The following is a 13,216-nucleotide window of genomic DNA, read 5'->3' as shown; positions in this document are numbered from 1 at the left end:
ATGTCACATTTGAAGACCCCTTGATGCACCCCTAGATTAGAAACTCCAAAAATGTAACCCCATTTTAGAAACTACACCCCTCAAGGTATACCAAACTGATTTTGCAAACTTTGTTAACCCTTTAGGTGTTCCACAAGAATTAATGGAAAATAAAGATGAAATTTCAGAATTTCACTTTTTTGGCAGATTTTCCATTTTAATCCATTTTTTCCAGTTACAAAGCAAGGGTTAACAGCCAAACAAAACTCAATATTTATGGCCCTGATTCTATAGTTTACAGAAACACCCCGATATGTGGTCGTAAACTGCTGTACAGACACACGGCATTGTGGAGAAGGAAAGGAACGCCATGCGTTTTTTGGAAGGCAGATTTTGCTGGACTGGTTTTTTGACACTATGTCCCATTTGAAGCCCCCCTGATGCACCCCTAGAGTAGAAACTCCAAAAAATGACCCCATTTTGGAAACTACGGGATAAGGTGGCAGTTTTGTTAGTACTATTTTAGGGTACATATGATTTTTAGATGCTCTATATTACACTTTTTGTGAGGCAAGGTAGCAAGAAATAGCTGTTTTGGCACCGTTTTCTTTTTTTATTTACAACATTCATCTGACAGGTTAGATCATGTGGTATTTTTATAGAGCAGGTTGTCACGGACACGACATTACCAAATATAACTACTTTTTTGTTTGTTTGTTCAAGTTTTACATAACAAAGCATTTTTGAAAAAAGTGTCTCCACATTCTGAAAGCCGTAGTTTTATTTATTTTTTGGGCGATTATCTTAAGTAGGGTATGATTTTTGTGGGATGAGATGACGGTTTGATTGGCACTATTTTGGGGTAAGTATGAATTTTTGATTGCTTGCTATTACACGTTTTGTGATGTAAGGTGACAAAAAATTGCTTTTTTTACACAGTTTTTATTTTAAGTTTTTTACGGTGTTCATCTGAGGGGTTAGGTCATGTGGTCTTTTTTTAGAGCCGGTCGTTTCGGACGTGGCAATACCTAATATGTATACTTTTTTTTATTTAAGTTTTACACAATAATATCATTTTTGAAACAAAAAAAAAAATCATGTTTTAGTGTCTCCATATTCTGAGAGCCATAGTTTTTTCAATTTGTGGGCGATTATCTTAGGTAGGGTACCATTTTCGCGGGATGACATGACGGTTTGATTGGCACTATTTTGGGGTGCGTATGACTTTTTGATCGCTTGCTATTACACTTTTTGTGATGTAAGGTGACAAAAAATGGCTTTTTTCACACCGTTTTTATTAAATTTTTACGGTGTTCATCTGAGGGGTTAGGTTACGTGATATTTTTATAGTGTAGGCTCTTACGGACATGGCGATACCTAATATGTATACTTTTTTTATTTACCTATGTTTTACACAATAACAGCATTTAAAAAAAAATAAAAAAATATGTTTTAGTGTCTCCATATTCTGAGCCATATTTTTTTTATTTTTTGAGCGATTGTCTTAGGTAGGGATTTATTTTTTGAGGGAGGAGGTGACGGTTAGATTGTTACTATTTTAGTGGGCATACACCTTTTTGATCGCTTGGTGTTATACTTTTAGTGATGCAAGGTGACAAATGGTTTATTTAGCACAGTTTTTTTTTTTTACAGTGTTCATCTGAGGGGTTAGGTCATGTTATATGTTTATAGAGCCGGTCGATACAGACACGGCGATACCTAATATGTGTACTTTTCTTTTTTTCCTTATTTTTTACACTTTTTTTTTTTACTTTATTTGGGGAAAATGACTTTTTTTTTTTACTTGAAACTTTTAATTTTTTTTTTGGGGGGGGGGGCTTTTTTTTCCCCAACTTTTTCTTCACTTTTTTTTTTTCCAACTTTGGGACTTCAACTTTTGGGGGTCTGTATTCAACTTTTTACCTTCTGTATTGGAATGCATTGGCTGTATGAGTAATATAGTGTGTATTACTCATGCAGCTTCCTGCCTGTGAGATCCAGGGGGCTGGATCTCACAGGCTCTTCCACCGGAAGGTAGCCCCGATGCCTAAGGAAGGCATGGGGCTGCCTTCCATGCCATCGGGTCCCCGTCACAGCAGCACGGGGACCCGATGGCAGCTCCGATCCCCGCCCGACATCGCACATGCCGCAGTGAGCGCTGACCGCATGCAGCAGGAGTCCGGCTATCAGTGACTGCCAGACCTCCGCTGCGGATCCCGCCCGATCCCCAAGAAGTACATGTATGTCATTGGTTCTTAAGGGGTTAAAGGGATTCCAAGCTATAGATATTAATGACCTAACCTCCAAACATGCCATCAGTATCAGATAGTTGGGTGTTCCATACCTGACACTCCCCACCGATTAGCTCTTTCGGGTAGCCCCTGTGACGGAAACTATACAGTATACAGAAGTGGAAGCAGACTGCTCCGTACACTGTGTAGTGGTCATGTTGGGGTACTGCAGCTCAGCTCCCTTTCAAGTGAATCCAGAAACTACACAGTTTATGGAGCCTTCTGCTTCCACTCTGTACAATGTACATTTGATGGCACGACAGCTACCCCAAACAGCTGATTGGTGGGGGTGTCGGGCCCGATTGATCTGATAAAGATGATCGATCCTGAGGATAGGTTATCAATATCAACACCCTGGACAACCTTTTAGGCTCATCTTTAAACAAAAGGGTCAGATTAAGATTGGAAGCGGTCTCAAGCAAAACATAAAAACTTCTTAAAAAAAACAACCCCTTTAATGTACTCTGTACATTTCAGTTTTTTTCTTCCATCAGAGAGATATGTCAGGAATATATTAAGATGTATACTCCCGCCAGATACCTGTGGATATGTTTGAGGACAAACAGAGTATGTAGTAAAAATGAGATATGAACGGTCACCACCAAACAATGCTTAGAATTCTTTGGTGCATGTTGGAAGAATTTGGAGTTCTTGTTAATCTTCGGTTGTGAGTCACTGAGAACAACGTTCAAATTGAAATATGATAGAGATCAGAGATACTGAGCTGAGGAAGCACAGATACAGAGACATCCTGATGACTGTTGTGTCTTATGTCCTAACAGAGCAAGACCCAAGATGCCGCTGCCTCCTCCATGTTGTGGTCTCATCGTTGTTGGTTCCAAACTTCCAGGTGAGAAACTTTTTTCCTGTTGTATAATATCTCATTGTGGAGTCTTGGGTGACTTTTATTGTCGTCATTTCAGGGATATAGCGGTCACTATATTCAAGGTTTATCCAACCATACTTTTATGGAATATTCATAGTGTAATGGATTAGGGTTGCAAAGAAAAGGGGGTCAGTCAGCACTAATGACTAATGGATTAGGGTTGCACCGGATACCGAACTATCGATAGCAAATCGATACCTTTTAGACCCGGACTGACTCGATACCCGGTTTTAATATTTTCCGATACTAGGCTGCGCCGTAGCGCAGTCTAGTATCAGTTCGAGAACATGGCACATGTCGCTCTTAGCGCGCCATGTTCTCCTCAGCAGCACAGTGGAGGAGGAGGCAGTCTCTGCCACTTTCCCCACTGTGCCGCTGCTGCCACTGCCTCCAATGAGAAGACAGGGGAGGATGACAAATGTAGGATGCGGGTCCCAGCGGTATAAAATACCCGGCACCCGCCCTCTATGACAAGGCGCTGTAATCCACCAAACCGCGGCAATTAACTCCTCAGGTGCCACACCTGAGGGGTTAATTGACGAGGATCACAGCACCTTGTCGTAGAGTGCCTTGTCATCCTATATTTGTATTAACAGGTTAATTATCTTTATTGGTGGCGCAGTGGGCCCCCCCAACCTTCCCAGTATTATAGTTATTGAAGGTAGTGGCCACAGGGTCCCCTCCTCCCCTCCTTATTGGTGGCAGTGGTAGCTTCTGATTGGAGCCCCAGCAGTGAAGTCGAAGTCGCGGGGCTCCGGTCTGTTACCATGGCGGCCAGGACGCTACTGAAGCCTTGGCTGCCATGGTAAGCTCCCTGCTGCTGTGAGCACAAACCACAGGGCAGCAGGGAGAGTGTGAAGTCCTATTCACCCTAATAACGCATCGCGTCCGCACTTGCTTCCGGATGCAATGCATTTTTCACTGAAGCCCCATTCACTTTTATGGGGCCAGGGCTGCTCAGCCCCATTCAAATTAATGGGTCCAGATTCTATGCAGGTGCAATGCGTTCGCATACTCGCTCGTGTGAAAGGTGCCTAAAAACGCAGCATTTTCTATATTCTGCGTTTTTCACGCAGCCCTTTCCCCATAGAAGTAAATGGGGCTTCAGTGAAAAACACATTGCATCCGGAAGCAAGTGCGGATGCGATGCGTTTTTCACTGATGGTTGCTAAGAGATGTTGTTTGTAAACCTTCAGTTTTTTATCTTGTGCATGAAAAACGCATCAAAATGCATTGGAAAAAACTGAACAACTGAACGCAATCGCAGGCAAAACTGACTGAACTTGCACCCTGAGCGCATCCGGACCTAATCCGTGACGCTCGTATGAAAGAGGTCTTAGGCCTCTTTCACACGGGTGTCACGGATTTGCTCCGGGTAGGCACGCAATTGCAGTCAGTTTCAACTGCGATTGCGTTCCGATGTTCAGTTTTTTCCGCGCGTGAGAAAAAACTGAATGTGGTACCCAGACCCGAACCCGGACTTCCTCACTGAAGTTCAGGTTTGGGTCACGATTTCTATTCATTTTATTATTTTCCCTTATAACATGGTTATAAAGGAAAATAATACAGAATGCTTACTATAATGTGGCTTGAGGGGTTAAAAAAAAATAATAATTAACTCGCCTTATCCTGTTGTTCGCGCAGCCGGCATAGTCTTCTTTCTTCTTCTTTCAGGACCTGCAAAAGGACCTTTGATGACGTAATCTTCTATCTTCATTCAGCAGGTCCTGCGCTGACGTCACCGCGCTCACCACGTGGTGAGCACGATTACGTCAAAGGTCCTTTTGCAGGTCCTGAAAGAAGAAGAAAGAAGGCGATGCAGGCTGCACGAACAACAGGAGGTGAGTTAATTTTTTTATTTTTATTTTTTAACCCCTCAAGCCAAATTTTTACTAAGCATTCTTTATTAAGAATGCTATTATTTTCCCTTATAACCATGTTATAAGGGAAAATAATACAGTGGTTAGACTTTAATGGGGTTGCTCATCCCTTTTATCTCCTAGCAACAATGCGTGAAAATCGCCCCGCATCCGCACTTGCTTTCGGATGATTGCGATGTTTACGCAGCCCCATTCATTTCTATGGGGCCTGCGTTGAGTGAAAAACGTAGAATATAAAACATGCTGTGATTTTCACTCAACGCATAAGTGATGCTTGAAAATCACTGCTCACCTGCACAGCCCCATTGACGTCCGGATTCAGTGCGGGTGCAATGCGTTCACCTCACGCATTGCACCCGCGTGGAATTCTCGCCCTTGTGAAAGCGTCAGAAAGCTAGAGCGGCGTAATCTCGCAATGCGCGAGCTAGCGCTTGCGCAGTGTCGTCATAGTGTTCCTTCCCTGTGCTGGCATCAGGGAACGAACTGCGCATGCGCTAGCTCGCACATCGTGAGATTATGGCGCTCTAGCTTTCTGACGTCGGGGAGCAAGGAGGAGATTCCGAGGATGCGGGGCGGGGCGGTGCTGGGCTCCTTCACGCTGGACTCATCTCAGGGACAGGACACATCTCAGGTTAAGGGTCCATTCACACGTCCGTGTGTGTTTTGCGGATCCACGGATCCGCAAAACACGGACATCGGCGATGTGCGTTCCACATTTTGCGGACCAAACATCACCGGCACTTAATAGAAAATGCCTAATCTTGTCCGCAATTGCAGACAAGAATAGAACATGTTCTATTTTTTTCGGGAACGGAATTGCGGACCCGGAAGTGCGGATCCGCAATTCCGGATCCGGGCAGCACCTCGTGCGGCCCCATAGAAATAAATAGGTCTGCAATTCCGTTCCGCAAAATGCGGAACAGAATTGCGGATGTGTGAATGGACCCTAATTTGCATATGTATCAAATCTTTTTTTTACACAATAAAAGCACACAGAGCTATGGGCACTGGGTATTGCGGATGTGCTACCGACCATCTAGCAACCCATGTCCTCAGCTCTATACACAAAATCCCGGTGAAAGGTTCCCTTTAAATTCTTAGAAATTGTAAATAAAGTTTTACAGTAGATTCTCCGTCCGTATACTCTATGAGGGTACTTGGATGTCATAGACCTAGAAGCCACCCCCTCTGTTATCCAGATTGGGATTGTTTTCTGCGCGATGAACCAATTCTCGTCTTGAGAAATATCATCTTACCAAGGTTAAACCAATGCTACTTTAGTCTTTCATAGAAGATGCTCCACTTTTTCAGCAGCAATATTTTACAAAGAAATATAGGCCCATGTTTATCAACCAATTTCAACCAGATTGTGGCATGAATCTGCCCCCAAAAAGTTGTCATTTGCAACTTTTCCTTCCCCACTCACCAGCTTTGAAGATTTGCCAGAAAAGTGTGCATGGTTTAGGCCCCTTTCACACGGGCGAGTATCCTGCGCGGATGCAATGTGTGAGTTGAACGCATTGCACCCGCACTGAATCCCGACCCATTCATTTCTATGGGGCTGTTCACATGCGTGGTGATTTTCACGCATCACTTGTGCGTTGCGTGAAAATCGCAGCATGCTCCTCTTTGTGCGTTTTTCACGTAACGCAGGCCCTATAGAAATGAATAGGGTTGCGTGAAAATCGCAAGCATCCGCAAGCAAGTGCGGATGCGGTGCGATTTTCGCGCACGGTTGCTAGGAGACGATCGGGATGGAGACCCGATCATTATTATTTTCCCTTATAACATAGTTATAAGGGAAAATAATAGAATTCTCAATACCGAATAAAATAGTAAAATAGCGCTGGAGGGGTTAAAAAAAAAATAATAATAATTAAACTCACCTTAAACCACTTGCTCGCGCAGCCCGGCTTCTCTTCTGTGTTCTTTTTTGCTGTGTGCAGGAAAAGGACCTGTGGTGACATCACTTCGGTCATCACATCGTCCATCACATGATCTTTTACCATGGTGATGGATCATGTGATGGATCATGTGATGACCGGAGTGATGTCACCACAGGTCCTTTTCCTGCACACAGCAAAGAAAGAAGACAGAAGAGATGCCGGCTGCGCGATCAAGTGGATTAAGGTGAGTTAAATTATTATTATTATTTTTTTAACCCCTCCAGCGCTTTTTTACTATGCATTCTGTATTCAGAATGCTATTATTTTCCCTTATAACCATGTTATAAGGGAAAATAATACAATCTACCCAGCACCTAACCCAAACCCGAACGTCTGTGAAGAAGTTCGGGTTTTGGTACCAAACATGCCTATTTTTCTCACGCGAGTGCAAAACGCATTACAATGTTTTGCACTCACGCGGAAAAATCGTGCATGTTCCCGCAACGCACCCGCACATTTTCCCGCAGCGCCCGTGTGAAAGAGGCCTTACTGTGAGAAGGCATGGTCTACAACTTTCAGACAGATTTAATACTAAACTCAAATTTTGGCTCAAATCTACACCTGACTATAGCAGCTGCAGAAGGAAGTGCCATAGTGATTCATCCTTCTTTCTTTACCTATGACTACAGTTTTCCAGTCCAATATACTGTACTTAAACGTATTGTATCAATCAGTAGTTTGAAGAGGTCGTGGTGCTCCAGTGAGTGCTGCAGCCCCTTCCTAGACCAGTGATGTCGCGTTCATCGGTCACATAGTCTTAGGTGCAGCTCATCCCATTCCAGTGAATCGGCCTTGGATGAAATATAAAGCACAGCTGCTATACAACGTGCGGTACCAGGGGCGTAGCTAAAGGCTCATGGACCCTGGTGCAAGAGTTCAGTTTGGGCCCCCCTTCCCTCAGTGCTTAGTGGACAGGGGCAGGGAAGCACGTGGCCTTCATGCTGCCTGAGGCAAAAATTTAAATGGCACCTCACCCCCCTCCATGCCAAATTCTTGATCTAACCCCTTCCCTCCAGCCACAGGTATAACTTGCCCAGCATGCACTTTGTATAATACCAATATCGTCTTATGCTCCACAAGGGTCTTTGGGCCCCCTCAGGCTCCTGGGCCCGGTAGCGACTGCTACCTCTGCACCCCCTATAGCTACACCCTTGTACGGTACTGTGCTTGGTACACATGTAGCAGGGGTAACACTCAAACACTTAACTAAAATTTCATTATCTCATCGTGTTATCTTGAAACAAAAGCCATTGAAAAGCAATTGCTTAACGCGTTTAGTTAACTTTAGTTTAGTTAACACATCTCATAAAGCATGAGTCTTAACCCTACTACATCTGTATGTTGTGAGGAGACAGGCTCTTAAAACAGCTGATCGTCAGGGGTGGCGGGAGTGGGAGCCCCACCAATCAAATATTGATGGCCTATCCTAAGGAAAGGCCATCAGTATAGTACTTCCGGAAAACTCTGAAAACTCATGAGCAAATGTAATATTGGGGAAACTAAAAGACCAGAATAGTGCATGTAATCGGTTGTGTCCCACCATTTTCTTGGTTGTTTTTGCAGAGCCAGACACAACTGATATATATGTGTCGTGCGCTATGTGGACAGGTCCAGCGTCTACAGACTGATGGCACCAAACAGAAAAGCGTAGCATGCAGTTTGTTCCTATCTGGCGCAATTTGACATCACAGCTGATGCGCCAGAAGAAAATTAATGATCATCAATTCTAGCTTCAATTTTCCCCTCGCGTTTTCTGCACCATGCCGAAGAGAAACTGAGCCAGATTGCAAGACGTACAGTATGTGAAGGAGCCTCTAAATACAACCCTAATGAACAAAACTATCAGATACTCTTCCCAAATAGCTGCAATAACTTCTTAACGTCTTTTTTTTCCTTTGTGCTTGAAAAATCCTGAGATGAGTCATGCGAGATGACCGGTTTTGAAAAACAAAAAAACAATTCGCGGTACATTGCAAAGAACACAAATATATATTTTTTTCAAACCTCACTCATCTCGTAATATCTCAAGAAAGAGAAAAGGTAAAAGGGGCGCAACAAAAATGTACAAAACTAAAAATAAATCAGAAATAATGCAATGCAGAGTTTTATTTTGATGGCGTATTCTCAGGATAAATCATCAATGGGAGATCACGGGGGTTCGACTCCCAGCACCCCCGCTGATCAGCTGTTTGAGCCCCACCGCGCTCAATGGAGCTTCAGAGGACGCCTCCTTACAGCTTACCAAGCACAGTGCAGTCCTTGATAGCGGTTATGCTTGGTATCGCAGCTCATCCCTATTCACTTGTATGGAACTGGGCTGCGCCTATACCATGGGACCAATGAACATGACGCCACATGGCCTAGGGCTTCTTTCACACGGGCGAGATTTCCACGTGGGTGCAATGCGTGAGGTGAACGCATTGCACCCACACTGAATCCGGACCCATTCATTTCTATGGGGCTGTGCACAGGAGCGGTGATTTTCACGCATCACTTGTGCGTTGCGTAAAAATCGCAGCATGCTCTATTTTCTGCGTTTTTTACGCAATGCAGGCCCCATAGAAGTAAATGGGGCTGCGTGAAAATCGCATTCATCCGCAAGTAAGTGCGGATGCAGTGCGATTTTCACGCATGGTTGCTATGAGATGATCAGGATGGGGACCTGTTCATTATTATTTGCCCTTATAACATGGTTATAAGGGAAAATACTAGCATTCTTAATACAGAATGCTTAGTAAAATGTGGCTGGAGGGGTTAAAAAAATAAATAAAAAAATTTAACTCACCATAATCCACTTGTTCACGCAGGCCAGCTTCTCTTCTTTCTTCTTCTTTGCTGTGCAGGAGGAAAAGGACCTGTGGTGATGTCACTGCGCTCATGACATGGTCCGTCACATGATCCAACACTGTGGTGATGGATCATGTGATCGACCATGTGATGAGCGCAGTGATGTGATCAAAGGTCCTTTACCCTGGTCAACGAAGAAAGAAGAGAAGCCGGGCTGTGCGAACAAGTGGATTAAGGTGAGTTACATTTTTTTATATTTTTTAACCCCTCCAGATCACGCGCTTGCAAAACGCATTGCACCCGCGCAATAAAAACTGAACAATGGAATGCAATCACAGTCAAAACTGACTGAAATTGCGTACCTACTCGCGCAGGTTTGCCGCAATGCACCTGTGCCGCATCCTGAACCAAAACGAGACGCCCGTGTGAAAGAGGCCTAAGTGTTCTGTAAGCACCATGTCCTCTTCGAACAGCTGATCAGTGTGGGTACCAGAAGTTGGACCCACACCAAACTGATATTGATGACCTGATCCTATGAAAATACAGGAAAACCCCTTTTAAAAATTAAATAAGTAAACACAAAAGACTAAACCATTGCTGGGGCATTAGGGGACCAATCCAATCTTAAGAACCCACAAATTTCATCAGTGAGACACATAGGGTCTCATTCAGGCTATAAAGTCATAGTAGTGCCCTGTGCCCCTGTCTAACTCACCTTTGCCTTGACTAGTATGGGACATGGTATATGTTATTTACGTTATATTAGGCACTCAATCCTATCAAGAACATTACAGGTGGTTGATGCACATATTACTTCTTCAATTTCTTTGGATCATTCAGTTCCTCTCAAGGAGATCTCTGTTGACGTCCAGGTGAAAGGCTTTGTGGCTGATGTGTCTGCTACGCTCAAGTACAAGAATGAGGAGGAGAAGGCTGTGGAGGCCATCTTTGTATTCCCCATGGATGAAGACTCAGCTGTCTACAGCTTTGAGGCCAAAGTAGAGGGAAAGACCATTGTAGCCTATCTCCAGGAGAAGAAACAGGTAATTTGTTGGTGCTTTTGAGGATATCATGAAAAGTGTAACAGTGGCAACTAATGGTACCCATGCTCATAAGAGCAAAGTCTGAGGACACCAATTGCAGCTAAAGACACCGATTGCAGCAATTCTAACCAATTATCTTATGTGTATGGGGTGTTCCAGGTCTCCCCGGACAGGTGATATCATTGGGAAAGTAGCATCAAGTATGCTAAATTTCAATATGTCCAATCCTTTGTTCTCAAAGAGCATAAAGTCCCCTTTACAAGGGACGAGAATCTGCCATATAATTGCTAACAAGCATTCATAGGGACTTTCATTTAGCAATTATTTGGAAATGTAAAGGTCCCTTTAGACGGAACGATACAGCCGGCGATTGTCGGGAGGGAAGCGTTCCCTCCCTGGAAGAACCTGCTTGTCAGCAGAGGAGACCTCCGCATTTACATGCAGCGATCTCCTCCACGGTATTGGGAGGAGCAATCGCTAATGCCATGGCTCGTCCCCATACAGACTCGTTGTTTGCTGACAGCAGAGCCGGTTTACACAACACGATCTGGCAAATGACGATTCTTGTGTCCACATTAATGATCTATTACCCGAGTAATTGGCGGTACTTTTACACCGCCAGATAGTCGATCATAAGAGTTCCTATAAAAAGCTTGTTAGCGATTTATCTGGTGGTCTCTCGGCCCGTATAAAGATCCCTTAGGCTACCTCAGAGGTGTCTGGCAGAGGCTTAATCCCCTCCCTCATTGAAAACATGCACACATGGCCAAACCAAGAATGCATGTGCTTGAGGAGTCAAGAGGAATAGCTGCAGCCGCTTAAAGGAGTTTTCCAGGATTTTCATATTGATGGCCTATCTGTTCAATAGGCCATCAATATTAGAGCAGCAGGGGTCCGACACCCAGGACCACCGACAGTCAGCTGTTTTGTTGTAACTCTGGCGCTGGAAGTGGATGTCGGAATTACAGAGCTCTCTCCATTGTATAGTGGATGGAGCTGGTTACTGTAGTGCTTCTCCCATTGAAGCGAATTTGCAGTTACCATCTCCTTCCACTACACAATGGACAGAGCTGTGTAGTTCCAGCATTTCTGGCACATAGAGCTGTGATGGCAAGTGAAGAGCAGCAGTGACCAGAATGGCATCGTCTAGGTTATTGGAAATTCAACATTTCCAATTCTTCCTTTCTATGATATAGCTAAAGAAATGTTGGTCAAACGTAAAATATTGAAATAGTCTAGTGTTTATGGCCACTGTTAGTCTTCTTTCAAGATGATTCCTGGGAGCAGGATATTCTATACCCAAAACAAACCTTAAAATTGACTTACTAGCAATTCTGCTTTGCTTAAACCTCCTATATGATACTATCATGTAGAGGAAACCTCTACTCTCTGCTGAACTGTGTGCCGTAAACGTGAACACTGTCCTATATCTCATTCAGTTGGTTGGGTACAACCTGGGGTCAGTACTGTGTATGTAGAGCCATATTAATATACTGTGCATCCTACGATGCAAATCGACAAAACATGTTCTGTGCAGACACTGACTTAGCAGGGAATGATGGGAAGTAAGCACTTAGTAGCTATGGATAGTGAATAGTGTATCAGTGTTATTTATCAGAACAAGTAGCGTATTTTCAAAGTTGCTAAACTTTATGTTAATGTGAGCATGATATTCAAATATGAAAAAATAGTTCCAAAGTTAGAACAGATTTCAGCAAATGAAATGTTAAAAAGCCTTGAATATTCTGTTCTATCCCGTTAGGATAAAGCAATGTGAACAAAAACAAATATGCTACATACCTTGATGTATGTGTAATCGACTGCATTACATGCGATGCTGGAAGTGATCTCCGTTTTCTGCCAGACACATTTCAACTCAGCGCTCCATGTTCCTGATTGTATCAGCAGGCATATCGGAGGGGAATAACAGCAACCTCATGTTTTCCTTCAAATGTTCCACAGTGCCAGGCATGTTCTGAAAGACTTTTCCTTTCAACGGTGTTGGCCAAAGTTCCTTTGAAATTGCCCTGTCGCTGAAAAAGGACTTAAAGGACCTCAGCCGTGTTAGCCCCCCATATCAAAATTTTTGAACAAAACATATGCAGTTGGTTAGATCTTTGTTAGATCAGGTTAGATCAATTGTTGTTTGCGTTAGATCTCACACAGAAGTAGAGATATTAACAGTTATTTGCAGGGGGGGCTAACCCGTCATCAGCCCCCCCTTATCAAAAAATTGACCAAACAATTAGCTATTTTGGAAGATATTTGTTAGATCAGGTATGATCAACTAGTTGTTTTGTTAGATCTCACATAATTACAGACTTATTAAGTGATTAATGTGGGGGGGCTAGCCCCCCCACATGCAATTTTCAGGTAAAAATTGATGCAGAGTAATAGGCCTTCG

At 43.6% G+C, this 13,216-nt stretch overlaps 1 protein-coding gene across 1 annotated transcript in view; it reads left to right on the top strand.

The window, feature by feature from the left end:
• Positions 1 to 13,216, top strand: part of LOC120990708 (von Willebrand factor A domain-containing protein 5A-like) — a 198,422-nt gene that overhangs the window by 32,653 nt on the left and 152,553 nt on the right. Inside the window, exons 2-3 of the mRNA XM_040419614.1 lie at positions 3,053 to 3,120; positions 10,610 to 10,812. Of these exons, the coding sequence (XP_040275548.1) occupies positions 3,066 to 3,120; positions 10,610 to 10,812 (258 nt within the window). The 5' untranslated portion in view covers positions 3,053 to 3,065. The remainder of the gene's footprint in view (positions 1 to 3,052; positions 3,121 to 10,609; positions 10,813 to 13,216) is intronic.

This window comes from Bufo bufo, chromosome 2, assembly GCF_905171765.1.
Source record: "Bufo bufo chromosome 2, aBufBuf1.1, whole genome shotgun sequence".
In the NCBI taxonomy this organism is placed as follows: domain Eukaryota; kingdom Metazoa; phylum Chordata; class Amphibia; order Anura; family Bufonidae; genus Bufo; species Bufo bufo.
This window is presented reverse-complemented; position numbering and strand designations above follow the sequence as displayed.